Here is a 26753-nt window from a genome sequence, read left to right as displayed (position 1 = left end):
ACTTTTGGGTGAAAATGTTGTGTTTATTCACTTAAACAGAGCTGCCCCAAGATGGAAAATTAATTTCAGTGGTTGCAGTCGTATCATATCATATTACACTGCACACAGCATATTATTTATTATTGCACATAACTCCACTCCAACTGTAGCTTTGATAGATTTAGCAGGATAATTGATAACTGGTGAGTGTCCTCACATAAACAGAGCTCATAATCAAAGCATTAATGCTGCAGCTCATGTAAGATAATGACAGTAAAATCACACTGGCCATGTGAAAAGAGATAAATGAACACATGGACACATTTATGGCAGTTAAAACCTTGTCATTACTGCGGTGTTGTTTGATACGACACAGAGTGTGAACTCAAGGTCAACAACAGAGAGAGAGACATTTGGGGTGTGAGCAAACACTCTACTACTGTTGACAATCTTTGTTTTTTTTACCGTTGTGTTCACTGCTCCTGGCTCGGTCATCAGCGACTTGCAGCCGTTAGCTAGAGTAACTTCCTGATGCTGGCGTCAAAACATCCTGGTGCGAGCCAAAGGTCGTTGTGGAGGCTCACCCTGATGCATTTTCATTTACTGTCACTCATATTATAATATAGTATAAAAACAGTGGACGTGTTTTTCTACGAGTGAACACATAGAACATCCAGCTTAACAAGCTGGAAATTTAGAAAGACTCATGTCTTGACCCTGTTTAAGAGCGGGCACAGTTGATATTCAGTTAATGAAACATAGACATAAATTATGTGGAGATGTTTTTGGGGGCCCCTGTGTAGTCCTACTGTTAAAAACTAAAACATTGTTATTACAAAAGTTAATTTTAATGTGAAAAGCCAAGAGTTCACGTCTAAATCATCATAATGTCCTTTCAGAAATGGGGCTACATGAAAGTCTTGTTCGATCGATAACAGTTGCCTCAGTGTTTATGCACGAGACGAATGTTCATGTGAAGTTAAATGTTATTGTTCAGCTCTTTCCATTTCAGTTATGCTGATTTGTAGTGAATTTGCATCGGAGACCACTGCAGAGCATCTGCCAACCAACTGCTGTATGTGCTTTAAAATACAGATAGGGAGATAATTGCACACAGCTGATTATGCAAGAGAACAAAAACACTAATACATATTCGCATAATAGGTGCATAATTATTGTACATCCAGCGGCTACAGTATGTATGAATTTTTTTTTTTTTAAGAATGGCATAATAATGAAGGTATTTTTCTGTACTTTAATAGTTTCAAACAACTGTGGACCAACTGGTTATGAACATTTTTGCATCAGATGGAGAAAATAAAATGTTAAATAAAGTACAAAATGTACTTTGTACTTTATATTTCATTTTACAAAATAAAAGTGCATGGTTTAAAAACAAATTCATGAAACATAAACCAAAGCATGAAAATACCAATGAAAAACGCAAAAGTATAAACAGTGAAATAAAAAGAATACAATTGTCACTGCACTACTAATGAACAACTTACTGCAGTGGTCAGCAATTGGTGGCCCGTGGACCAAAACTGGCTCACCAGTATAAGTATCTGGCCCGGCAGATGATTTAACAAATCTGAAGTTCAGAGCTTTTATTCTGAAAAAAATATGAACTGATTCAAATAGATTCTGTTGCTAGAATTTACAGTTAACTTAAATTAAATGTTTGGTTTGAAAAATAAAAATACTGCTGTTGTCATGGAGACAGCCAGGTTTGGGGAGTAAATGTCCATAAAATAACGATTATTAAATGTTAGACTCAAAGAAGAAGCAGAAATTCTTAAAATTGAAATGATGCATAATAAATAATTAACAGCATGAATACTCTTATCTCACACACATTTGTCTTTGGGTTTTGGTTTGTGACTGAAGACGTTTAAAGGCACTTTTGCCCGATGATGATACGACGTTTTGGTGCAAATAAAGTACTTGTTTTAAGTAAAAATTGGCCCTCGGCCACATATACCCGCTGACTGACAGTCTTAAATGTATATTATTGCTGCTTTAAAGGTACAGTGTATAAAACATAGATGTGCATTTGGCGCAAATTGAATATAAATCATTTAAACTTAAATTTATATTCATATCAGGGAGCAGGGTCCGCTCTACAGAGGCTGCCATTTTGGACCACCATGTTTTTTACAAATGCCCACAATGGACAATGGGTGAGATGAGGGACATTCAGCTGCAACATGTGACTTCACACTGTAAAGGTTGTGTCAGAAATGTTCCTCCAATGTTTGCATCAGCTAAGAGTGGTGAAAGTTTTACATGCTAGTTATTACCAAAAAAGAAAGAAAGAAGAAAACAATCAGTCTGAAAACAATTCTTCTAATCTCAGCATAGTGAGACGTATGATGGCACAAGGAGAGGGTAATGAGGGAATCCTATTCTTTTGTTTTCCTGTAAAGAGGGGACTCACTGGACAGATGGGTTTGGGAGATCTTAATGAGATATTTATTCATGTCTGATGTCAGATATCCAAGTCTGGAGAGGGAGGGATTATGTGTGTGTGTGTGTGTGGAGTGGGAGGGGCTTTGTCTGCTGTTTTGTTGTGAGCAGCAGCAACAGTGCAGATTGTAACTGCAACATGTATCTGTCACTTTACATATTCTACAAATGTGTCGACGATCTGTACTCACGAAACACAATCTTACCTTTGCAGAGGTTTGTGTTGGAAAATGAGCAGAAATTAGAGTAAAGGCAGTGATGAATATTTCAGGAGAGGTGACACTCCTGAGCAGTAGTGAATATCACATGTGAAACACACACCTGTAATCTGGTTTCAGGCCATCCAGTTTGTGTCTTTTGATTTGCATGTGTCAAAGATGTTAACTTGTGTGTGTAACAACGCACATTCACAGCCATGCCCCAGACAGAAAACAATATTAAAACATTTGCTAAGCATGTGTTGAATTTCTCATGTAAATAGTGCGAAAAAGGCCTCAAAGTGTTGACTCTGAGGCATGTTTGTTTTAAGTCAACGTGTTTTACAGGTTCAGGACGCTCATCATTTAAATCCTGTGAAGCAACATAACATACTGCATGTTATGTTGCTTCACAAATCTAATAGACCACCATCCAAAGCCACAGCTGCCTGAAATGATATTTTTAATGCTAAAATATAATTATTTATTGCATCTGTTCATTTTAAAATGTACTGTATTACAAAAAAAGTTTAAAAAAAAATTAGTTGAATGTTGGGCTTGATTAATTTCTGACTTCTCAGAGAAGAAGCCTAGTGAGCCGGCTCAAATTGGGGTATAAAAAGGGAAATTTAGTTTGTTATTTGCCACATAAATAACGAAAGATTCCTAAACCGAATACATTTGTAAAGGTAAACTGTTTGCCCTATGAAAGCATGATGCAATTGAACACATATGTTGCATACACACACGTTAAAAACATGCAATATCACGAGAGATCTCCATTAAAGGGACCTGAGGTGTTAAGGGGAAAAAATGAAAAAATAAAGTGAGCCATTTTAAGTGCAAACATAGGCAACTCTATACTGCAATAACCAAATGATTATGGATCTGCAAACACACAAGATCATACAGGTTATTTTGCATGTGGTGCTTGGTTTTGATGTCATGTTCATCCCCTTGACAATGCTTTACTTCAGAGTGTAGCATAATGGTGAGTCGTCGTTGTCATGGCAACAAGCCATGAGAATCTAAATACTATGGAATTTTTTTATGAAGATGCAGTGAGACTTTCATGAAGTAATATGGCAGATTGTTATTATTATTATTATTATTATTATTATTATTATTGTTATCATCATTATTATTATTATTTGGTGTGGGTGCTTACAGATAACTCTCACTGATAAGTAGGTTAATCAATATTTTGCTTGCAAAACACAAAACGATGTGTTGTAACATAATCTGTCTGATGACAGCAAACATTGTGGAGCTAATTTAAAGCTAGATTAACAGTCTCCAGGCCAGCACACTTCATTATTACCGGGAGTAATTCAGTGAGTGTGAACCATGCGGGCCGGCCGGCAGCTGCTGGATGAGAGGGAGGGAGAGGCAGGGAAGGAGGGAGGGAGAGGCAGAGAGGGAGGGAGAGAAGGAGGGAGGGGGAGGGAGGCGATGCGGGGCTTGTTCACATAATAGCCGGCGGCTGAAGGCGTGGTGAGTGAAGGCGAGTGTGTGCTGTGTGAGCTACAGTAGTACCGGAGGATGAGCATGGACAGCGGCTCCTCTCCTCCTCCTCCTCTTCCTCCTCCCTGTCAAAAGCAGCCGGGGAGAAAGCTGAAGACGTTCTGCCTCATCATTGGCACCTGGAGCTGGGAATAAAGCGAGCAGCGTGTGAAGGTAAGGCGATACAACGTCGATACATGATGTGGCAGCTTCACACCCATGAATGAATGAATGAGCTCAGCTGTGATGAGAGGAGACAAAGTAGACCGATTCATTCCCAGCATGGGAACCACATAGTCAGGAAGAGCATCAATGAAATGTGTTTTATATGTGTTTATCTATCTATATGTTCAGGTGTGATGCGTTTTCTCCGTAAAACAAGCAGCAGCAGTGTGCTTTTATTTGACACATCTGTGCAGTCAATGGGCTCAGGTGGAAACCACCCATGGTACAGTATATACAGGCTACTATAGCACACTCATTGTTCTCCCTGCACAGTGGCAAACTGGCCCTGAGGAGGAGGGCAAGTCTCATTATTAGAGACTGTGCCGGAGCCAACAATACTGACACTGATTGGAGAGGATAAAGCAAATGTCAGCTTGAATGTGTATTTAAGTTTAAAAATAAATGTAAAAAAAAAAAAAAGAAGAAAGAAAGAAAGTAGGTTGTAGCTACTTGACTGGACTGGATGAATCATGCAGCAGGCTGTATAGTTCTTCTTTGATTTAGGAAGTGTGAGTGCTAGTGAATATTAAAATAAAAAATAAAAAAAATGTTAGATGAATCATCATTTTACCCAATCACATGCCCGCACAGGGCATTGCTTAATTACTTGGTTACTGCACTTTTCTATGGGGTTGCTGCATTAGTAGCATTTCCTATAATTTTATGTGGTTTGAGGAGAAACACTTACTGTATATAAATCAACCAAGCTAAGTGTTTAATAGGCAGGATTAACAAGGACATGAGGCTGGAAAGGGCTATAGTGTTGGAAAACATGATCACAAAATAAAAAAGTTTCAAATCAGTCAATATTAATATTGTCAATATCAAACATGTCAAATAGTTTTCAGGGAGAGGACGACCCGGTCAGAACAAGGGCTTTTCTGTGTGGAGTTTGCATGTTCTTCTCGTGTGTGACAGGGTTTTCTCCGGTTTCCTCCCACAATCCAAAAACATGCAGATTTGGGGATTAGGCAAATTGGACACTCTAAATTCACCACGAGTGTGAGAGTGGATGGTTGTTTGGACTTGTGACCTGTCCAGGGTGTACCACGCCTTTCTACCTATACATGATGTCAGCTGGGACACCAGCGCCCCCGTGACCCTCATGTGGAGGATAAAGCTGTAGAAATGGATGGATGGAATGTTGCCAGTCAAATTGTTTCTTAATAGACAACAAAACATTTGTTAAAACACAATAACATTCAGCAAATCTGAGGCAAATCATGGTAATAATATACTGAACCATTAATATTGAAGGAAATATCACAATATATGTTGTTATTGAATTATTGCTCAGCCCTAATGAATGCCTCCATGCCGTGGCAGCTTTTAGGCCCCTTTTTTACTTTCTGACAAACAAGGACGAGCACTGACAGTGACCTGCTGACGTCCATTTAGTCAGTTAAAGGAAGAAACGCACGCCTTGCGGTGTATTTAAAGCTCCCAGGCATTGTAAACAGGAACTGTTGTTGCAAAGTTTGCGTCTGAATGACAACACGTGCCTGGCGTGAAACTCTGTCCGTCTTCCTATTTGTCGGAGAGGACGTCCTGTGTCATTTGTCACGCCACAGTTGACATTTATGGCAAAAAAAAAGGTGAAGGCCCAACGAAATGTTTCAGTGTTTATTTCCACGATTATCCTCTGATGCTGCTGAGAAATGACTGTTGGCAAAGCTGCATTTAGACATGAAAGCATCCAAGACTTCCTGAGAAATGTGCTAAAGACACAGAGGGAATAGTCTATTTTTGAACAGCCCAGTGATCTTGTAATCATACTCGTACAGCACTACAGAGGGAATACATCTGATATACTGTATAGATAATAAGGTGAGGGCTTGTAGCAGAGCAGCATCACTTCAGAGGAAACAGGTTGTCAGGTGGCTGTAGAGTTAGAAGCTTGTCCTACATTGCCTGGCCTTAAAAAGAAGCATCATATCAGCTGATATCCCTGACATCATTATGCGTTCTGTTAATGCAAAGACGAATCCATTATGTCCTGATTCCCTCTTAGGCGACATTGTCATGGTGTGGTGGTTTTCACAAGGCTGCAGATTCCAGATTCAGTTCTTTGGCCATGATCCAGTCACCTCCATGCCTCAGTGCTTCAGCTTCTCTCGGCTCTGCAGAAAGTCAGTGCAGTTTTTATTTTTGTTGTAATGAAACTCTGCAGTCTGTGACATTAGGAGCGTCAGCAGGGACAGCTGCGGCGAACGAGGGCAACTGGTGGCAAAGCTCTCGTCAGAAAATCTGAAGAGATCACTTGATATGGACGAGCCTGTGCTTTTGGAGTTAGTCCTAATTAACGCCGTTGGAACTGTGTAACGAGCTGCTACAGTCACACAGATTCAAACCTCTTTTTTAAATAAGAAAAGGGATTATTTTGATCTTTAAACTTACCGCTGGGTCTATCTCGTCTGTCGAGACTCATAAACGCATGCATCATGGAGTCAGGAGTTACTAAAATGTACTTTCTCTGCGTTTAGTCCACAGGTTTTTGCTCCTATAGGAGCAGGGTGATGGAGTTAGTTATTTGACACTGCAGGTCTGACCGACTGTCCATCTGATACTTTTGTACACAGAACGATATGTCATGCAGGACTGGTCAGATTACAGGAAACACAGTACACACGCAATAATGACTTCTCATAATTTCTTTGACCCCCCCCAACCTTAACTGCATTTGTTTTTACATACAAATACCTAAAATGGAATGAATAATGCCTTGCTATGACATGTACTGACACAGAAGATGAGTCGTTTCAAAGGTTTTTCTTTGTTAATATGAACCAGAGTGTACATAAGCAAATCGTAGCCAATAGAATCATTATCAGTTACGATTAGTTAGCAAATGATTAACTTATAGCACAGTCTTCACTATCTACTCTGAGCCACTCTATAGGCCTCAGTGTTGTTTAAACATCTCACATCCTTCTCTGGTAGAGATGAAGAAATGACATATTTAAGATCATAGGTTTTATATGAAGTGTGCATATGAGGCAATCAGTCGCTTGGTCCATTAAGTGTCAGAAAATGTTGAAAAATGTTGATCAAAAATGAAAATATTCACATTTAAGAAGCAGAAACAGAAAAAAAACCCCTCAAACTGCTTAATCAATTAGCAAAATAGTTGACAATTAACTTGGCAATTGATTAATAATCGTCTGAAGCCATCTGTTGATCCGCTGATTAGTCCACCACTGAACACAGAAGATTTAATTATGATATATATAATATTACAGGATATTCAGTGTTTTATGATATAAAACGTTATGTCGGTGTCATTTGAACATACACTGGTACAAGCTCGTGCAGATCTCAAAGCCACAAAGGAGAGTTTTAAGTCGTCATAACTAGATATAATTTACTTAGTCCACATGCAGTGATGGAAACAAACCTCAGGACCATTTTCTTCTTTGTTAACACACGTTCCTATTCGCTGAAGATCAGCTCTTACAACAGCAGCTGAAACTCATTGAGGTTCCTGCTCGGACATGCCTCCCCCTCTCCCCGCCAGCATTAGCTTATTAGAAAGACCAAGAGAAGCGGATTTGACCACTACTGTCACCGTGGCTGCTAATTAAACATTGTGGTTTATGTCGCTACTTGCAGTTGTAGGTCAGCCAAAAAATATGTATCAGATAATTTTTTTGTCCTCTGTAGGATTGTTCTTTTTCAGAGTGGGCGACCAGGAATCGACTGTGCATGATGTCATCATGCCCATGAATCACTCCCCCGTGACGCGGCCGTGCCCTCGCTGTATCCAACATCCTTTCCACGATTACAAAAACGGCATTAATATGACTCTCAGGTTCTAATTTGTCCTTTGCAATATCCTGGGCGTCCGGGCTTCATTGTGTTTGTGAATTTCCTCGGGTTTCACAAACAGTGCAGATTTCTTGTCTTGGGGGGGGGGGGGGGGGGGTGATGATGATGATGATGGTAGAAAGACGGACAGATACTATTTGACCGCGGACAACATGAGTCATCATGATGATATCAGATGAGGAGATAATCCTGTGCTGTATCCTCCAGCCTGGTGCTTTTGTAGCCAGCTGCCTTCTTCCCATGTCCTCACACTCGTGTGTGTGTGTGTGTGTGTGTGTGTGTGTGTGTGTGTGTGTGTAGTTTTACCTTCAGTCTTTAATGTGGGCCTTTTATTTCTGGACCGCTATATTAAGGATCCTGTCTGTCAGTGGGGGCCTTGGTACGATTAGACTCAAACTATTATTTTATTAGTCAATCATTTGACCAGTTATTACATGTTGAAAAGGAAGTATCACTGTAAAAGATGACAAATCCCTGAGGCTACAATTTAGGATATATGTTTTGCAGCATATCTGACGTATAGGGTTTATATTGTTTTTTTATCGTTTAAAAATATATATATATATAAAATATACAGTAGTCTAAGTTTCGTTCAGTCAGACAGAAAAATACGTGTTTTTTTTGATTACCTTGACATGTGTTGACCACTTCCTGTGGTCTTCCTCAGAGGGGGTCACATGGTGTTACATGTGACATGTCTTGCTTCCTGTTTTATACAGGTTATTCAGACAGCAGGGGGTAACTACGCCCCCTGCTGTCGGAGGAGGTCGGATGTGGCTGATTTTCGAGTTGTCTTGTTCTGCTTTCTCTTTGGTTGATCGTGCTTGTGTGATCCTGTTGTTGCAGTTGAGTTCATGTTTTCCTCTCATATGCTAATACTCCGTCATGCTTTAAATCGACAACAAAGTGAATATTGAACAGAAGCTTCGGTGTCAATACAGTTGAACGCAGAAACACTCGTACAATCGGCTGTAAAATGCATGTGATGCAGCACAACCTGGGATTATTGTCATTGTTATAACATTGCATTATTCTTCCTTGTCAAAGCCTGTAGTGCCTACCCGACCCACGTTGCCTCAAGCAGAGATGAGACAGGTCAGTCAGAGCTCACTTCTTTATGACTTCATTTTCAAACCTTTAACCAGAACTGACAACTGCCTGAAGTAACATCAGTTGAGGTAGTTTGTCAGACACGCTGATCAGTCCGCATCCACAAGGGACTTTACAGAATTTATTCACACTAGACCTGAATTTGATGTGTAAAAATGTTTTTTTTTTTTTATGTCTCTGACCTTAACATCTTCAGATACATATAAACAGTACTATATGGATTTTTTATTTTTTATTTTAAAGCAGAGCAGACTGAGCATAAGGACAGTAGGTAATTAATTAGCAGCTAACAACAATATGTGCATATGAAACACCAGTAAAAACGGTTTGACTTTAATAAGAAGGTGTGCAGTGTATGAAAGAGGGGGAAAAATAGAATCGTGATATATTATATATACTGTCCTTTTTTTTGACACAGCATTTTATTGTATTATTTTATTATAGCACCATAAGAACACTGAGTAGGCAAAGCACCTCGTGTTCTGCTTAGCCTTAGTAGTGCAGCAGTGGTCACATGTCAGAGATGTGCTGTGTCTCTGCAGTGTGTCATGGACTCAAAGGTCTCCAGACCTGTGACGGTCTTTGGCCTTTTGCATGAGCTCATTGATCTGCTGGCATCTCTGCCACTGATGATGCTCCCTCAGACGACTCCACACTCACTGTGCAGAACCACAGAATGGTGTAAGATTTCCAGCATCTTTCTGGAAGATCTGCATTTCCCCAGCACGCTTGTACACAGCAGCATGCAGTGTTGCTCCAGTCGAGAACCCATGAAGTTGTTGGACTCCACATCCGTGTTCCAGTCGTGTCACTAGATACTAATAATTAGCACAGCTCGTCTGGAAAATGTACATTTTTTGTTAATTTTATTGTCTGGCACGACTGTCTGATCATGTACATGTTGTTACAATGGCCGCCCTCATGTAAAAGCACACAGAGCAGACACTGACGTGTGTGTGTGTGTGTGTGTGATACCAGCTTTCATCAATAATGCATGAAAACGGGAAACTGAGATAAGGCGGGCGGCAGTCTGGACATGACATTTAACCAGTGTGACGTATTAAAAACCTGGCAGACGGTTTATTTGGGAGACAGCTAATTTCTCCTGTGGTTCTTATTGAACACATACTGCATTATTAGTTTCTCTGTTACTGGAGCAGTAAAACGTCTGCTCCCCCACCCAGAGGATCTTACCAGGTTGTGTCTTATTTTAATGGTCATTCTTTGCTTCCGTCGTGTTGGAGGTCAAACACACACCTACTGTATAGACTCTACAGTGATATTTCACTGTAACACACTTATAACAAGCTGCCTATATGCCAAACTTCAAGCTTCAGTCGAGTGCCAAACTTGCACCCCTGTAGCGCATTGCTCAACCAGCGCCTGTCCAGTCTCTGGAGAGACGAACACAAAGACCGACGTCTCTTTTTTCTCTTCCCCCACATGCCTTTTTGTACATGAAGGGTCAGTGCTTGTCTTAACCCCACGGGGTTCAATCCTGGCCCTTCAATGGCGGTGAATAGGCCGCGTCTGCTCGACTGAGCAGCGCTGTCTGCCTTGCTGTGATGATCACCACCAGCTCGGACACCATGCACCATGAAGTTTAAATGATTACCAGTGTGTGCTTTTGTAATCACTGAGTATACACCAGTTTCATAACCACCGCTCTACGCTCTTTCTGTGTGTGTGTGTGTGTAATTTTTTGATTAGTGTGCCACTGTTGACAAACTGCAGGGTTCGTCAGGGTTGCTGAGCTTCTCAGTCAGATATAAATAGCAGTTCTGGCAGTGAGTATATCTCTCAGAACATTAAGAGTGTATATTCCTAAAACTCACACCACTTATCATCCAGATTGCATAAACAGAAGCCATCCCTGCTGAATTAGACTCTCATCCAGGCAGCTAATAACTGCTTATGATATTTCCACTGTAGTGCAATAATGTGTAAGAGGCCATTTTCTCCACAAGCTTCTTCTTCACCTTTAGAAAAAAATAACAACAATACCTGCACCATCTAGTGGCCAGCACCTTGTACATGCCAGCATGGAGCAAGAGGAACAAGTTGGGTGACAACGCCCCCACCACAACCACCATGACACAGTCATAGCAAATTCAAGCTCAAATCAATGTTGTAATGATTGTTACACGTATCCACTCTCCAGTTTAATTGAATTTATCGAATGTGCACTTTTAATTTACGTCATGGCAGAAGATTTATTGCCGTGACGATAAGAGAGACACATTATTCCAGGGCTGTAATTGACAGAGTGCTGGTTAAAACAACACGGTGTGTGTAATCTGAGTGTGTCCATGTTTATTTATCGGTGTAGAGTAGTTGTAATGTAAAGCGGTGTGGGGTTTGTTTGAATTGAATTATTTTATTATTTTAAATTATTTAATTTCATTAAAATACCGATATTTGCCTTGGCATAATGATAAGGACAACGATATATCACCAAATCAATATGATGTTTGATGTAAAAAAACAAACAAACAGAAAACACTTCCTGTGTGCAGTGAAGGAATGTCTCCGGGCGACACCAGATCGAAACACCGCTACACTGAGAAACACAGAGAGCATTGTGCAGAACTGAGAGGCTTAATCAGCATTGCGTGAACTCATTTGACAATGTCTTTGTATATTTTAAAAGAAACGTTATGCACTACAGTTGGAAATAAACTCACGCTAAATATGCAGGAAAAGAAAGAAAAAGAACTCAAATTCAAACCCACAGAACAGCAGACAACAGTGAAGCGTGGTTAGAGTCATTTAAACTGCATTCACCACCTTATATTAATCACTCGGGCTTCGTGTCCACACTGTTCATGTTAATTATCAGAAAACCCTAAGCTGCGGTCAGGAGTCTGACCCAGTCAGCGCTCATTAAGTCGACCGCCGGTTTCTCATAAACTGGCTGCAGTCGCTTGTAAAGCCCTCACCGCACACAGCCGAGCGGAGCAGAGGCCTGGCTGCTTAGTCACTAACTTGGACACAAGTCACTGGATAATCCCAGGTGTCTGTTGCTGCTGCTGCTGCTCAGTCAGAGCTTCATGGTCTGGATCCAACACAAGACTCTTATTACAGGATGAAGTCTGGTCAGGGATGCATCCACACCTGCACTCTCCCTGGAGAGGTTTACCAGGTACAGCAGCTGCTCTGTTCACTCCAAGTGTTAGAAGCTGTGATCAGCCTCATTCTGTCAGACGAGGCGGCCGTTGGATCTATTCCATGTGTGTTTTTTTTTCTAGTTTGTCTGCAGGTTTTGTTGTAAAACTGGTTAACCTCAATCTGTCACTTCTACTGGGCATTTGATTTATCAAGCGAACAGTGTCTCGCAGTGGGTCGGCCCGACTCTGTCATTGCAGGAAGCATTGTTTTGAAGGGCACTGTGTGGTTACAACGATCGCGCACAGCCGAAACAAACACAATTTTCCTGGATGCAGAGTTTAATCAGAATCTGAGATGAGGCTGTGGTTTTTACTGCTGTAAACGGCTGCGTGTTGAAGAAGGACCCTGATGTGAACTGTAAATGTTTTATCGTTTTGGCTGAAATAAAGATTTTACAGTGGGAGAAAGACAAGTAAAAGATTTGAACAGAAGTGCAATTTAAACTTTTTATACAGTGTTTTACATTTATAGTTTAATCAGAAGCAATACATCACATGGTCTGCATGTAATGTCCATCTTGGATCTTAAACTGCAATAATTTAAGTTATCCAATGACCATAAATGTTCCTCTTAAATGTAGATTAAAACTGGGAATACACCAGTTAAGCATAAGCACCTTTAATTCTGTTAAATTCGTGTTATTCCACCTCTGAAAATGCGTTTACTCAGACGCTTAATGCACTGAGAGCCTGAAAGAATGAAGGTTAAATGTGAAAGATTTGAAATGGTAGAAATCCTTTCTTTGGTTGCTATGGCAACAAATCCTTCTCACAATGCTCTGATTGTCATTAACAACCTCAGTGTTTGAAAAGGGGTCCCTGTGTTTACCACCAAGGCCTTGGCTTGTTTTCTCTTAGAACGTGTGGCACCTCAGCTTCAGATGTTCTATATATATATATGTATATATATATATATATATATATATATATATGTATATATATACCATATATATATATATATATGTATATACATATATATACCTATATACATATTTATATTTACACGTCTGTATACATGTCAGAACAGACGCTGGGGTAAAAGCACAAGGTCCTTTATGACATCGTCCCCTGTGATGATGGACAGTTTGTGTCATGAGAATCCAACTTCCTCTTTTCTTTCCCGCTGCAGATGACGGAGGGCAAACTTTGCCAAGTACAGCTGCTGGATGACAGGAAGCTCGAGCTGCTGGTTCAGGTATGAATGACTTTACACCACTTGACTCACAGATAATAATCACAAGACTCTCAGCTTGATGTCGTGGTTTAGCATCGTTTGATGGTGCTCGTGATAGTTCTCCACACAGACGTTCAGTGGAGATGAAAGCAGAATTGAAAGAAGAATGAATCTTTGATTTGATTTAGTTTAACAGTCAGTGACAAACAGTTTGTCATGTGACCTTGAGCTTACAGCAAAACATTTCCCCCGATCCTCTGTGAGATATTAATCATTTGAGTTATTTTACGGGGAGATGTTTTCACAACATTTCTGATCAAATCCTCTCCTCCCTACAGCCGAAGCTCCTGTCCTACGAACTCCTCGACTTGGTGTCCTCCCACTTCAACCTTAAAGAGAAGGAGTTCTTTGGACTCGCATTTTTTGATGACAAGTATGTAAATGGTTTCATTCTTTTTGTCTGAATGTTTACAAATGTCCTTTGTCCGCGCCAGATACATGAACAGAAAGCGGCCTTCTCATGTTTCTCTCTGTTTGCAGTGGTCAGCGTAAGTGGCTGCAGATGGACCGCAGGGTTCTCGATCATGACTTTTCGAAGAAGTCCACGCCCATTGCCCTCGTCTTCTTGGTCAGGTAACAATAATGCACCTCTTCACTGTTTAAAGGGAAATATCAAGGTTTAATGACGCAGAAATGAAGTGGATGTTCCAGGTTTTATGGAGGCTCTTACTTATTTGCTGCACTTTCAGAGAAAACACATATACATTTATATACTTGACAAATAAACAGTAATTGAGAGGAAAATGGACTATTTCGGCAACTTTATCTTTTGTTTGAATATGTTGTCTGCCATTTCTTTGTGGTACGTTCTGTGTTATCTTATACTGGTGTTTGCATATGTACTTTCACTTCATTGCATTTCATGGTGTCCATTAGGGGGGCGCTAGTTTGTTGACCTGTAGAATTGATGTTACACGTTTAAAATGTCCACAATAGTTAAATAAGACACTGATTGTCTCGTATGTATGTCAGTCAGTGTCATTCGATGCCTGAGAATACTTTGTTTTTGTTGTGTTTCACATTTTGGTGTCTCACTGTCACACACGCCTCACAGTTCTCACACATTGTTTTTTGCAGAGAAAAGAGCAATTGCAGGATTTTCTATCATCTCTTTTTTCAAATGTGTTGTGTGTGCATGTGCTCTCATCTGTTGCAGATTCTATGTGGAAAACATAACGCAGCTGAAGGACATCATCACGGTGGAGTTATTTTTCCTGAATGCAAAAGCTGCTGTCTACAATGTAAGTATGTGTTTTCCTCTGTCTGTGGTTTGTATGTGTGTGTGTGTGTGTGTGTTCTCCTCGCAGCTCCCTGGTGATTCACTGTCTGTGGACCCTCACAGCACCTCAGCTCGGCTCACGTTGGCTGCAGGGCACAGTTTTCTCACTCTGTTGGCTGGAATGCAACGCAGACAGTCAACAGACAAGAAAGCAGGAAAACGCACAGGCCCATTTTGAGAGGTTATTGTAGGGCAACGCAGAGAAGAGTCTTTATCCGGATATAGAAAGCTCTCTCCAAATGCACCACCACATGCCCTGCATAGCGTTTATATCGTTTTCTTTATCCTGTCCATCTCTCATGTCTCTTAGGGGATTATTGAAGTGGAAAGTGAAAACGTCTTCAAATTAGCCGCCAATGCTCTGCAGGTTAGTGCTTTTAATAGTTGCATATGCTTTACATACATTCTTGGATGCATCTGAATGCGTGTAATCTAATAATGTGTGGTTTTATCACTAGGAGGCGAAGGGCGATTACACAAGGTAAGTGCATATAATCAGGTGGGTATGGAGTATTTAACAGCTGTAGGACAAGTTAATAGCAAGCTTTTAGCAGAGACATTCGATAGATCACTTGTTTCAGTGCGCACAACGGAAATCAATAGCAGCGTTATGTGGGACTCACCCCAGAAGCTTGCACCAGGCAACTAATGAATCTCATGCTGCTGATAGAAGCCAAGTACTGAAGCAGAGAAAGCTTTGCATTGGAGGAGAGCAGCTTTTTTTACTCTACTTAACACAGATGCCTTTTGATATTATCAGTGTTCTGACAAAATACTGCAGGTCTTTGTGCAGGTCGCCACCTGGCTGTGACCAGATGCTGAAATAGGATGGTCTGGGGAATAAAGGGAATCTTTGTGGAAAGGCTTTACTGTCACGGACGTTCTTAAGACACTCGGGGAAACTGAGGTTATGTCATATTTGCAAAGATTTTAAGCACATTGGCAGAAGTCTACACGCTTTTAATTTGTAGAGAAAGTCAAGATTTCCCCACGTCACAGTGTGAGGAAGGAGCAGCAAGTAGGGGTTTTCAGATGAAACGCAAGATCTTACTGAATATAAGCATAATGAGCAATATGTATTCAAAGTAAAATGAAATGTACTGCTTTATATCACACATTTCCTTATTAAATTGATTCTACTGAGGCATAAATGTGCAAGTAGCTCATCAATGTTTCAGTCGCTGAACGTGAAGTTGCTTTCCTTTACGTACTTTATGGATAGCTATTCTTCACAATTAAATAATGGTTTATCAACGGATTAAGAGGATTCATCTTCATAGTTGCTCCAGCTGAACCTGGTTGATTCTATGATCAAACCTTTTTCTGTTACAGTGATGAAAACACTCGAACGGAACTGAAGAAACTTCCAACTCTTCCCACCAAAGTACTCAAGGAACACCCGTCACTTGCATACTGGTATGTTTGCAGGAAATTCGTAAATTGCCTCTACACCAAGCTGATGTCAGTCATGAAGGCCAGTAGACTTAAAATAAACTGTGCGTTAGTGTATACTAGCATTAAAATATGAACAATTTGCTTTTCGTCACTGTAGATTGAAAGTCCAGTGTGTAAAATTTAGAAATTGAAGATAAAATACTTCTTATCTCTTTTATTTTGTAAAAAAAATAAATCCAGTATGAATTATCGTTGTTTATTACCCCAGATTGATACTTTTATATGGCAACCACCATTTTGGACCACCATGTTTTTTACAATAACCCAATCAAATCCAATCTTTTTGATGTTACCTGAAGGAAGGGAAGGCTGAGGTGAGGGATAGTCAGCTTCACTGATAAATTCAGATAAATGTTGCTTTATTGAGGCTGCCATCTTGTATCGTGATGTTTCTACAGCAGCACTGATGAATAAAACAGCCAGAATGTGTGTCTTGAAGAAGAAGCTTACAATGACATCATCACTGGTTATGACCGTAGATTCCCTGATGTATTTGTTCCTATTATCGGATATTTTAAGCATGAAAATCCTCCTTTTTGTGTCCTTGCAGTGAGGATCGAGTCATTGAATATTACAAACTGCTGAAAGGGGTTTCCCGTGGACAAGCCATCGTGCAGTAAGTAGTGAGGGGGGGGGGGGATAAAAAGAGTGAAGTTCATTAATCTTCCTCTCACCTCCATTAGCGCAGCCCTCGCTTTCTGGCATCCACTTTTATTGTCATCTGATAGAAATCAATAGCTCCTCTTCAGCGCCAGTGCAACGAATCACACTGATCCACTGGACCAATATCAGTCTTCTCACTCTTAAGGTTGAAAACCTGTGGAGCAGCCGGTGGTTTTCATCAAAATCTCTTTCCTGTTTTAGGTACTTGACGTTAGTGGAGTCGCTGCCCACGTACGGCGTGCACTATTATGAAGTGAAGGTAAAGTCTACCGCTGTGATTCATGTCAAACGACAACAACAGTGGTCACACCCGATACTGAGTCAGCCCGTGTAAGATATGCTCTTTCCTTGCAGGATAAACAAGGGATCCCGTGGTGGCTTGGAATCAGCTATAAGGGCATTGGCCAGTATGACCTGCAGGATAAATTAAAACCTCGAAAGGTAAATACTTCCTGCTGCTCACTATTTTTACATGACATCTGAAGCAGATTAGATCAGAATTGAAAAACGCAAGCAAAGTTTCACTCCTGAGAGCTCTTGCAGTTTTCTTCGACCCTCTATCGCCGGGCGACACGTTTGGGCAAGCGCTGCTTGCGTTACCGTAATCATGTGACGGTTGGTGCTATCGGAAAAATCCCAACAGTTTCTGAAAGCTATGAACTTGCACTTCAAAACCAACCATGTCATTGTTACTGTAATTTTACTGACACCGATGCAGGAAGCCGGTGAATCAGCGTCTTCCCACACACATACACAGATCGGTGGCGAAACGGAGCATCACATTTTTATCAAATATCAAATTTTTTAGACAAATGCTTATAAAAGTTTTACACTGGTCAAATTTCAAAATGAAAATGCAAAATCTCTTATTCATGTACAACTACAGTGCTTTTTGTCTAAATAAAACTCCGCTTTTTGCTTTCCTTGACTTTAAACTGCTCTCTCTTAACGTGCAGTAAATTGTAAATAACTGCCAGGTATTGAAAGTTGTAAGTGTTCTGGGAAAAACTGAATATTTTTTGGACATTTTCTGGTTAAAATAAGCAAAAAAAAAAAGGCCAGACAGACATTTTGAGGCTTAGGTGTTAAAGGGTTCGTTAATTTTGCATTCAAAGCCTTTCCTAAAGTCATCCATGCAGAGTCAACCTGCTTTTCTTGTTCAACTTGTGTTGTTTTAGCTTGTGAATTCACACTGAAGGTGAAACACCCTTGTGAGTGATCTGTAGGCTATGCCGTCCAGTCTGTGGGTGCAGACATGCAGTGCAGAGCTGTGATTAAATAAAACAAAAAACAATAGGGTGAAAGTTTGGAAGAAGGATTCACGCTCGTGTTGTTGGCACCGTCTTCCTGTTAAAAGTCGGGGCAATCACTTGACATGTCGCAATCCATCATTGCCTGGTGCATTTCAGAATTGTGCAAGCGGCACAGTGGTGTGTTCGTGGAAGAAGGCGAGTGTGTGTGAGTGAGCTGGTGATGTCAAAGGGAAAGGGGGCTGGATTTGGGCGTTATTGTGCGTGTTCGGAGAATACCTGAGGAGACAAGTCAGGAGCTGACAGAGTAGACAGAGGAAAGTGTGAGTTTGTGTTGACAGCAAAGGCAGCACAGATTTTTTAACAACTCAACAAACGTGTGCGACGTGTGATCATCCATACTACTGGTAAGTTTGAATGCTTCAGGAGTCAAACTGGATATATAGATGGAGCTTGTTGCTTTGTGTTATGAGTAAAGCTGGGTGGACATTTGCTTCTTAAAGCTTCTTTCAGGATATGAAAAAAAAACAATCCTCAGCATCGATGTGTAACGTCATTTTCTCCACGCCGTTTGCTCAACTTTGTGTCTCACTCAGCTCTCGTCCAGACATACAGTGAGTCATGTGCTCGAACAGATTGTTCCTATGCCAGTAAGCACCTGGGTGATGCGGTGGGATGGACGCGATGAGCCATGGAAAGTGTTGTACACTGTGTTGAGTCTTTGTGTTGCGCGCTTTTTGTGTTGTTCTTCTCTCGCTCCCTCTCTCTCTGACACCTGCATTACTGCAGAATTGGCATGCCAGACTGTAATGACAGTGCACGTTGTAGTCTGGTTTTCTTTTAATGACGGGGGGTTAAACGCAAAGCCAGTCAAAAACACACCTGCGCCGTTCATTTTGTTTTTGTAATAGTTCATTTCATGTCAATCACGAGTCGAGAAATGATAAGTAGGAAAGAATTTCAAGTTGTTATTTCTGTTCATGCTCTCAGTAGCTTAGCATGTCTATTTTTCCTACTTTTGTTTTTTAATCTATAATTTTTTTTGTTTACCTCCAGCTATACCAGTGGAAGCAGCTTGAAAACTTGTACTTCCGAGAGAAGAAATTTGCCGTAGAAGTTAATGATCCACACAGGTGAGCAGCAGGAGGGATTCTACTTTGTTAAACTGTGTATTTGTACACATGGACGTTTTCGTGTTCAACCTGGGCATTAAAACATTAAAGACAGAAAATGCACTGAAATATCTCGACATGTGAGACTAATGTTCTATATTTTGTTGAGTAGTGTGATTACTTTAGCCAAATGTTTCTTAAAAAAAAGACAACAATACCCATAATCGACTAGGTCTTATGACATACTGTGTGGTCAACTTACACTGTCTTTGCAATAAACATTGATAATAATTGAAATATTACTTCCTTCAATAGAAATAAAGACATGCGTATTTGCTTTACAGGGATTTTTCTGATATTTATTGAGATTATTGTTTTGTTAACCTTTTTGGCCACGCCTCCTGGCCCCATAGTAGATTCTCTGATGGTTATGGTGTTGTTCTTCGCAACAGGAGAGCAGTAACCAAGCGCACGTTTGGGCAGACAGGCCTGCTCATCCACACGTGGTATGCCAGCCACTCTCTGATTAAAACCATCTGGGTCATGGCTATCAGCCAGCATCAGTTCTACCTGGATAGAAAGCAGAGCAAAGTAAGTGTCAGTTTTCAAGTTTGTGCCTGCTTCTTCTAGTGCTGATTCTTTCCAGAGTGTTTGTTTTTACATCATGTTCCTCATACTTTCAGGGTAAATTGGGAACAGCAAGGAGCTTGGAGGAAACTGCCATGGATCTCTCAGACCACGAAGGAGGAAAAATAAACAGACTGGGAGACACAAGCCTGAAGAATAACCTCATAACAGCCAGCAATGGGAGCCTGGTATCTACAGGTTAGTGGTGTGATCTGATCGGACGAAGCTGATATCACACAGTTTTGCATAAATCACATTTTTGGGATGTAAGGACATAAGCCAGGTGATTGTCTTTTTTTGCACAGGTTCTGCCGACTCTGAAATGAGTGAGGAACAGAAGAAAGAGAAACTCGCTGAGCTGAGAAAAAAAGAGCAGGAGATCCAGGATATCTTGGCCAAGAAAACGAAAGAATTGAAAAAGATCTGTCTGAGAGAGGCGGTGAGAAAATCCTTTTTTATGTTACACTTCTCCTTCACTGGTCGTATACTTTACAAGGCACCTATGAGTCTTCTTTTGTCAACAGCCACATTTATTTAACTGTGTGGCTGGACAGTAGGTCACTAGATTAATGGTCTCTGCTGTTACTCTGCTTTTCTGTTTGTGTTTTCAGGAGCTCACGGGCAAGTTGCCAAAGGAGTATCCCCTCTCCTCAGGTGAAAGACCGCCACAGGTCAGACGGCGAGTTGGCACCGCTTTCAAACTGGACGACCTCTTCCCCTACAATGAGGTCTGTAATTTACGGTGCACGTAAATCAAATGCAGCAGCAGCAGCAGCAATTCAGGCCCGATGTTTTTACGAGTAATATTATGCGAAATTGAATATAAAATGTATTTATAAAAACTTAAGGAAAGGTCACAAACATTCAGAAGTTGATAGGTCTCCTCAGTGTCCAGAAAACGATTCAAAATACATCTGTCATCCATGTGTACTGCAGTTTATTTTGAACGTGGCGGCACAAATGGAAATAATCCCCAACAAATACACAGGTTTATGTACTTGTTCAGTGCCAAGTGAGAAATAAAACTATTTTAGGTTCATGTCTTTTATAGGAACACATGAGAAAGTTGAATAGTGAGACAGTAAATTCATGTTAACCAACACATGTTGGTCTTTTGGTGAGATTTGTTTAAAGTAAGAAAAATATTATATTCTATATGCTGCGCCTCCTATATATCAGCGCAGGCCTTTAGGGTACACTCGCATTTGTGAAACATTTAATGTAATAGGGAAATGGAAAAAAAACAAAACAATGACAGTTTATATAGATGTAGTAACACTGTGGTAACTGTGGGGATGTGCTTCTTGTGTTTTGAGCAGGATCCTTTCCTCAGGAACCTGGAGAGCAGATTTGCTCTGCAGCAGAAGATCGTGGAAGCAGCAAAGAAACTCGCAAATGAGTCCGAATTATGCAAAACAGTCAAGAAGAAGAGGAGAAGAAACTGCCTGGATGCCATGCACAGACTCCAACAGATTGAGGACGAGATGAACCAGTACAGAATCAAGAAGGGAAAGAAGCCCACGCAGCGGGCCTCAGTAATCATCGCAGGTAGGTCGGTTCAAAGATGACCTGTGTTTACTGCATTAATCATTCAGTCAAATTCTCAATATCAACTTTCTCTTTCACCAGATGAACTTGTCCGTTCAGACTGTAGCTCACTGTCTAGTCTCCCACTGGATGATGGTGAGTCAGAGATTGTACATTCTAGTGCTTTAAAAGCATCCATTATCATGAAAAATGACTGACATTGAAGGAGCTTGTTTCAATATTTACCCTGTGCTGTTCAGATGACTCAGACGGCGTCAGCCAGAGGCCACGGTCACGGTCGGTGCAAGGTTCTCCACAGCTCAGTCCAATGCGATCACTGGGGGCAGAATATGATCTGGAGAGACAGGGATCTCCGAGGGAAAGTTACACCAAGAACCACAGCAGGTGGGGAAACAGATGTGGTGGCGCAATCATTTGCCTTTTCCATTAGGTTCAGTGAGAATTGCTGGTTTTGTTGTTTATTTGCAGCTTGAAGCAAATTATGTCACTTTTTTTGTTTGCTTTGTAATTGCTTTCGCCAAATCTCATCCCCTTTATTTTGATCCTCTCCGAAATACACATCCTTTTAGATTAGCTTTTGAAGGCCAGGAGGGTTCCCACCACTACCACAATCCAAGAGAAGTCTCTTCCGCCCACAGTAGTCCCTATAAAACCCTTCCCAGACCTCCTAGAGATCCACGCAGCATGCCTCCCACCCCGGCTATGACCCGCAATGCCTACAGCAGCAGCCAGCTCAGGTGTGATCTCCTCTCCACAGCTCTGCCAACCCATTCTCCTTCATTCTCCTTAACAGCAACTTCACTGCTTCTTTCCCAACCTTTAACAAAATCCCTCATAACAACTCACAACTCATATTGCACGAAATTTCACCCAACTTAAAGTGTTGTGCTCTCATCTCTAGGTCAGAGGGGTCACCTCACTGCTTCAGGCATCGCAGCGGAAGTCTTGAGTCACAGCCGCGGCTCAGAAAAGACACAGAGTCGGAGAAGCCCGTGTTCATCCTGTCACATGCCCACCGCAGCAACAGTACAGAGATGTTGGAGGACTGCTCCTCTTACACCAGCCAGTCCAGTCTGGACTACGGCGGAGCAGCCAACTCCCACTACAGTACACTGGACTCCCGCACCTCAACCTTGCATCGCCTCCACAGAAAGGTGGACGTGTATGGAAATACTGGGAGCATGCCCAACCTGGTCCAGCACCATTCTGGTTGCAGTTATTCATGTGACACCTCCGCACACTACACACCCAGTGCCTACTATGTCACTGACTATCCCTGCTCAGACATGGAGCCTTTTACTAATGGCGGCTACATGTATGAGAACGAAGTCGAAGGCCACTACAACGTCAACCCTTCCTACCAAGTTAATGGCTATCACGGACACGACAGATTCAGACATTACGGTAGTGACCGGGCAGACGGACTTTCCCAGAATCCCTATGCGACGGTGAGGCCGCCGCGAAACAGGGAAGGGCCCAGAAATGAGCTCTTGGCCAAGAACATGCAGAAGGCCCTGGTGGCGGAGCATCTGAAAGGCTGGTACCACCGCAGCAGGGTCCCCAGGGAGGGAGGGAGAGGGATGCTGGCCGGGTATGACTTTGACAGCGGCTCTCAGCTCAGTCTGGGCTACCAGACCATGCCAGCGGGCTTTAGCCACTCCAGTAGGACCACCTCCTTCTCCTCAGGTGAGATAATGTGCATTCATTTAATGTACAGTAAGTCATATTGTATTTAACAAAGGTCATTTTTATAATCATCAAAGACTCTTATTGCAATCTTAAAAGAGAATTCTCTCCACAGCAAAACCTTAGCCACCTTTCCAAATGAATGAAAAATATAAATGCACAATTTGGATTAATGCATAAAATGACAACAATACACAGTACATACAGTTATAATTTCTAAATGTGTTGCAGTACTTGCTTCATGATGTGGTTTCATTGTTCTCCAGTATCCAATAACAACAATGATGGCTGAGTGACACTCCAACATTAGTTGAGAATATTTGCTTTTGTCCGGTTTGCAGTGTCCTCTGCAGACAGCGCAGGAAACTGGCGCAACCAGCTGGTAGTTGGCCTGACGGAGTACGACGCACCCGTCACACCGCAGCACCCTGGAGCTCATGCGTCCCCGTACAACAACCGCAGTCCCTCACACAGCAGGTGAGTGCTGCACTTCTCTAACCCCACTACTCTGAAGCTGCAGTGAGGGAGTGCAGCAAGTTATTTGTAAAACATCAGCTTTGAGGACATGCATTATTTGGTGTAGGTCAGGTTGTCAGTGTGACATTGTGTTTTCTGACTGTTTTAATGCGTGTCTGCTGCTGTTCAAAGATCAGGTGAAGTGTGCTGCTCTGGATGAAAGATCACTTTGTGTTCAGGACAGGTTTCTCTCTTGCTTTGTATTCTGCCAGTGTGACCTAACTCCTTAAACTCCTTTTTTTCGCTCTCCTCTTTTTTCCTTCCCTCTCTTATGCCTCGACATATGCTTAATGATCACGTGTGCAGATTTTCTCCAGAGAACAAAGTGTCTGACACTGAGCCTAAAAATTCTGAGTCAGTTGAGGTGGTTGGTGCTGAAGCCACTAGTACAGACGAACCTTCAGACAACCATTCTAGCACTTAAGGGTGAGACCAGTGGGCTGCTTTGTGTGTTATGATACCAGTCATCTCCATTTTGACTTTTCATCCTCATTTGCATGCTACGTCTTCATAGATTATTCACTCAAACCATCCACTTTTTCATACTGTGGTCTGTTGTTATTAATCAGGTGCAGCGTCATTACATTTAGTCATATTTCAATCATTACCTTCATCTTATACCTGAAATACACCAAAACAAGGACAAATAGTTTGCACCACAAACTAATCAGTTCCCAACTAATTTCAAGAGAGATACGTGTAGAAACTGTATATAAAAACGTGGGACATAAGAAGAAGAATTTGTTTGTATTGCATCGCACAGCCCACCTGCAATACCTCCATTAACCACTAGTGGGCTATGAGGGCTTCTGTTCAAATAGTTTAAATATAAAAAATAACCTTTGGTGGAAGTATAAGTATGAGATTTGTGCTAGAAATGTGACATTCATAAAAAGTAACTGAACCCAAATAAGTCAAAACTTGCTTCCTGAAAAAAGGTAGCAAAGGATTTATTTACAAAATCCAAGAGTCCAACAACAAGAGCATAGCAGAGTAGAGCTCTCTGAGTCAGGAAACCAAAAAGTGAAAAAGACACACGAGCACTTAGTGGACGGGAAAAGTAACAAAAGAACAAACACTTGGTTGGTCTCAAAGAAATCTAAGTAAAGCACTGAGCAAGTCTGGTACCATGTGTGCAGACAAGACACACTGGTGAGGAGCGAAGGGAAATCCTGAGTATATGAAGCAGCAGGTGACGAGATGATGGGTTGCAGGTGTACGACTCAGAGACTCCGCCCAGCCGACCGGCCAACCCCCTGAAACACAAAGCCAAAGACAATTGCACAGCCAAACAGGAACCTAACAAAATAAGACACAGCACATGAACCCATAACAAGAAAGTCAGTAGTTCTTTCAATATTTAGTCAAAAAAAGCATCTTGATATTGATGGCAAAGTTCACCAAACAACTTGTAGGGTGCTACAAATTAGAGGGTGGCTCAAAAGTAGGAAGGTTGCCATGTTGTGGACTGTGGTTTATTGCATTTTCATTCCTCATTCTTTCACAAGATTCAATCATGTGTTCATTGTTCTCAGCCAGACGCAGCATCCAGTAGGTTTGACATGTCCTTGTGTCACTTCCCGTATAGATTTCATCTGGATGGAAGCTACATGAGCATCCGCTGAAAAGGACCAAATTTTGGCACAAAGGAAACCGGGTGGGGCCAGCAGCACATGAAAGGGATGAAGTTGAAAACACAGGGTGAACACAAACTTGGCAGCCATAACTCCACCATGGGAGATGTTCTATCCGTGGCAGTCTTTGTGTACGCCAGCTGTCCTCATGTTAAAGTAACCTCGGAAACACAGTGATAACACTCTTGAATGACTTTCCCATGTGCCTTGGATCGGATGAATTGTACAGGTGGATGAGAATGTGTAGAAAAAAGAAAAAAAAAAAAGATAAATGCACTGGATACAAATGTGATTGTGTATTTAAGATGAAAAAAAACGTGTTGTTACCAAAACCAATTCCATGGCTACTGTCGTCTACGAAACAGTGGGGTATAGAATTGAAACGATTGTCACGACTTTTTCTCAGTGAAATGTTAGAAAAATAATATTCATAAATATGCTGTAACATCCAAATTGAAAAGCAAGCTTGAAATGTTCACAAATGATTTGATCATCATTAGAGCCAACTGTGCACTCCATGAATTTCCATTTCCGACGTTCTTTAATCTTTGAATCAGAATGTATTATGTCAATATTGTTTATAGAGCATTTGTCCATGTTGGTGCCGTAGTGTTTTCAAATGCATGGTGAGAACATAGATCTTTTGATAATGACTTCTTTTTTATATTAACTGAAGACCACTGCCGTAAAAAAAAAAAAACATCTCCTTATCTCCTTCTGTCTCCTTATCTCTTTTTCCCTCATATTTGTGCAGTCAGTGCGTAGAGACATGTTGTTAGATGTTGTCATAAAATATTTTCCACTAGGAACAAGGATGTGAATAAACACTTGTGTGACACAGAGATGAACGTCGTCACTTTCTTTAAGAGACTTGTGTGGATGATAAACAACCAGCTCAGGTTTTGTTATTAAGTAAGTGACTAAACCTTAAAGCACATGTCTCAAATTTGCCGCCCCCCCCCCAATCAATTTCATTCGGGCCGCCACCTAATATCAAGTTATAATCATTTATTTCTGTATGTTTATTCATTTTGCAGCATAACAGATTTAATATAGTGAACTATGTATTATCATTGTAAATATTATCATTTTCTCAAAAGAGTTTACCTTTACCTTAACTGGTCCCCTACTGACCAAACTAGACACTCCGTGGCCAGTTTGAGACCCCTGCCTTAAAGATATAGTTGGATGTTTTCTGTTATTCACAATTTGTTGTTTTCTCTAGAATCTACATACCCATAGACTAAAGCCAGATTCACAGTTTTGCCCAATTGGAT

The 26753-nt window shown here is 41.1% G+C and overlaps 1 protein-coding gene across 4 annotated transcripts; it reads left to right on the top strand.

The window, feature by feature from the left end:
• Positions 1–4110: 4110 nt before the first annotated feature.
• Positions 4111–26318, top strand: frmd4bb (FERM domain containing 4Bb). Of its 4 annotated transcripts, XM_058643192.1 has the most exons (25): positions 4112–4319; positions 9243–9290; positions 13602–13667; positions 13985–14079; positions 14187–14279; positions 14863–14947; positions 15296–15352; positions 15444–15466; positions 16318–16401; positions 16991–17056; positions 17305–17362; positions 17458–17544; positions 19410–19486; positions 19918–20056; positions 20149–20290; positions 20398–20531; positions 20704–20820; positions 21412–21640; positions 21722–21775; positions 21880–22024; positions 22210–22377; positions 22542–23326; positions 23668–23803; positions 24149–24268; positions 25431–26318. In XM_058643192.1, the coding sequence occupies exons 2-24, from the start codon at positions 9282–9284 to the stop codon at positions 24264–24266; spliced, it is 2967 nt and encodes a 988-aa protein (XP_058499175.1). In that variant the 5' UTR covers positions 4112–4319; positions 9243–9281; the 3' UTR covers positions 24267–24268; positions 25431–26318. The 4 variants fall into 4 exon arrangements, with proteins under 4 accessions (XP_058499178.1, XP_058499175.1, XP_058499176.1 ...); XM_058643195.1 differs by lacking the exon at positions 22210–22377 and having other exon boundaries at positions 4111–4319; XM_058643193.1 differs by lacking the exon at positions 9243–9290.
• Positions 26319–26753: the final 435 nt, after the last annotated feature.

Source organism: Solea solea, chromosome 11 (genome assembly GCF_958295425.1).
Source record: "Solea solea chromosome 11, fSolSol10.1, whole genome shotgun sequence".
Taxonomy (NCBI): domain Eukaryota; kingdom Metazoa; phylum Chordata; class Actinopteri; order Pleuronectiformes; family Soleidae; genus Solea; species Solea solea.
The sequence above is the reverse complement of the archived record's forward strand: the minus strand, read 5'-3'. Positions and strand labels throughout refer to the sequence as shown.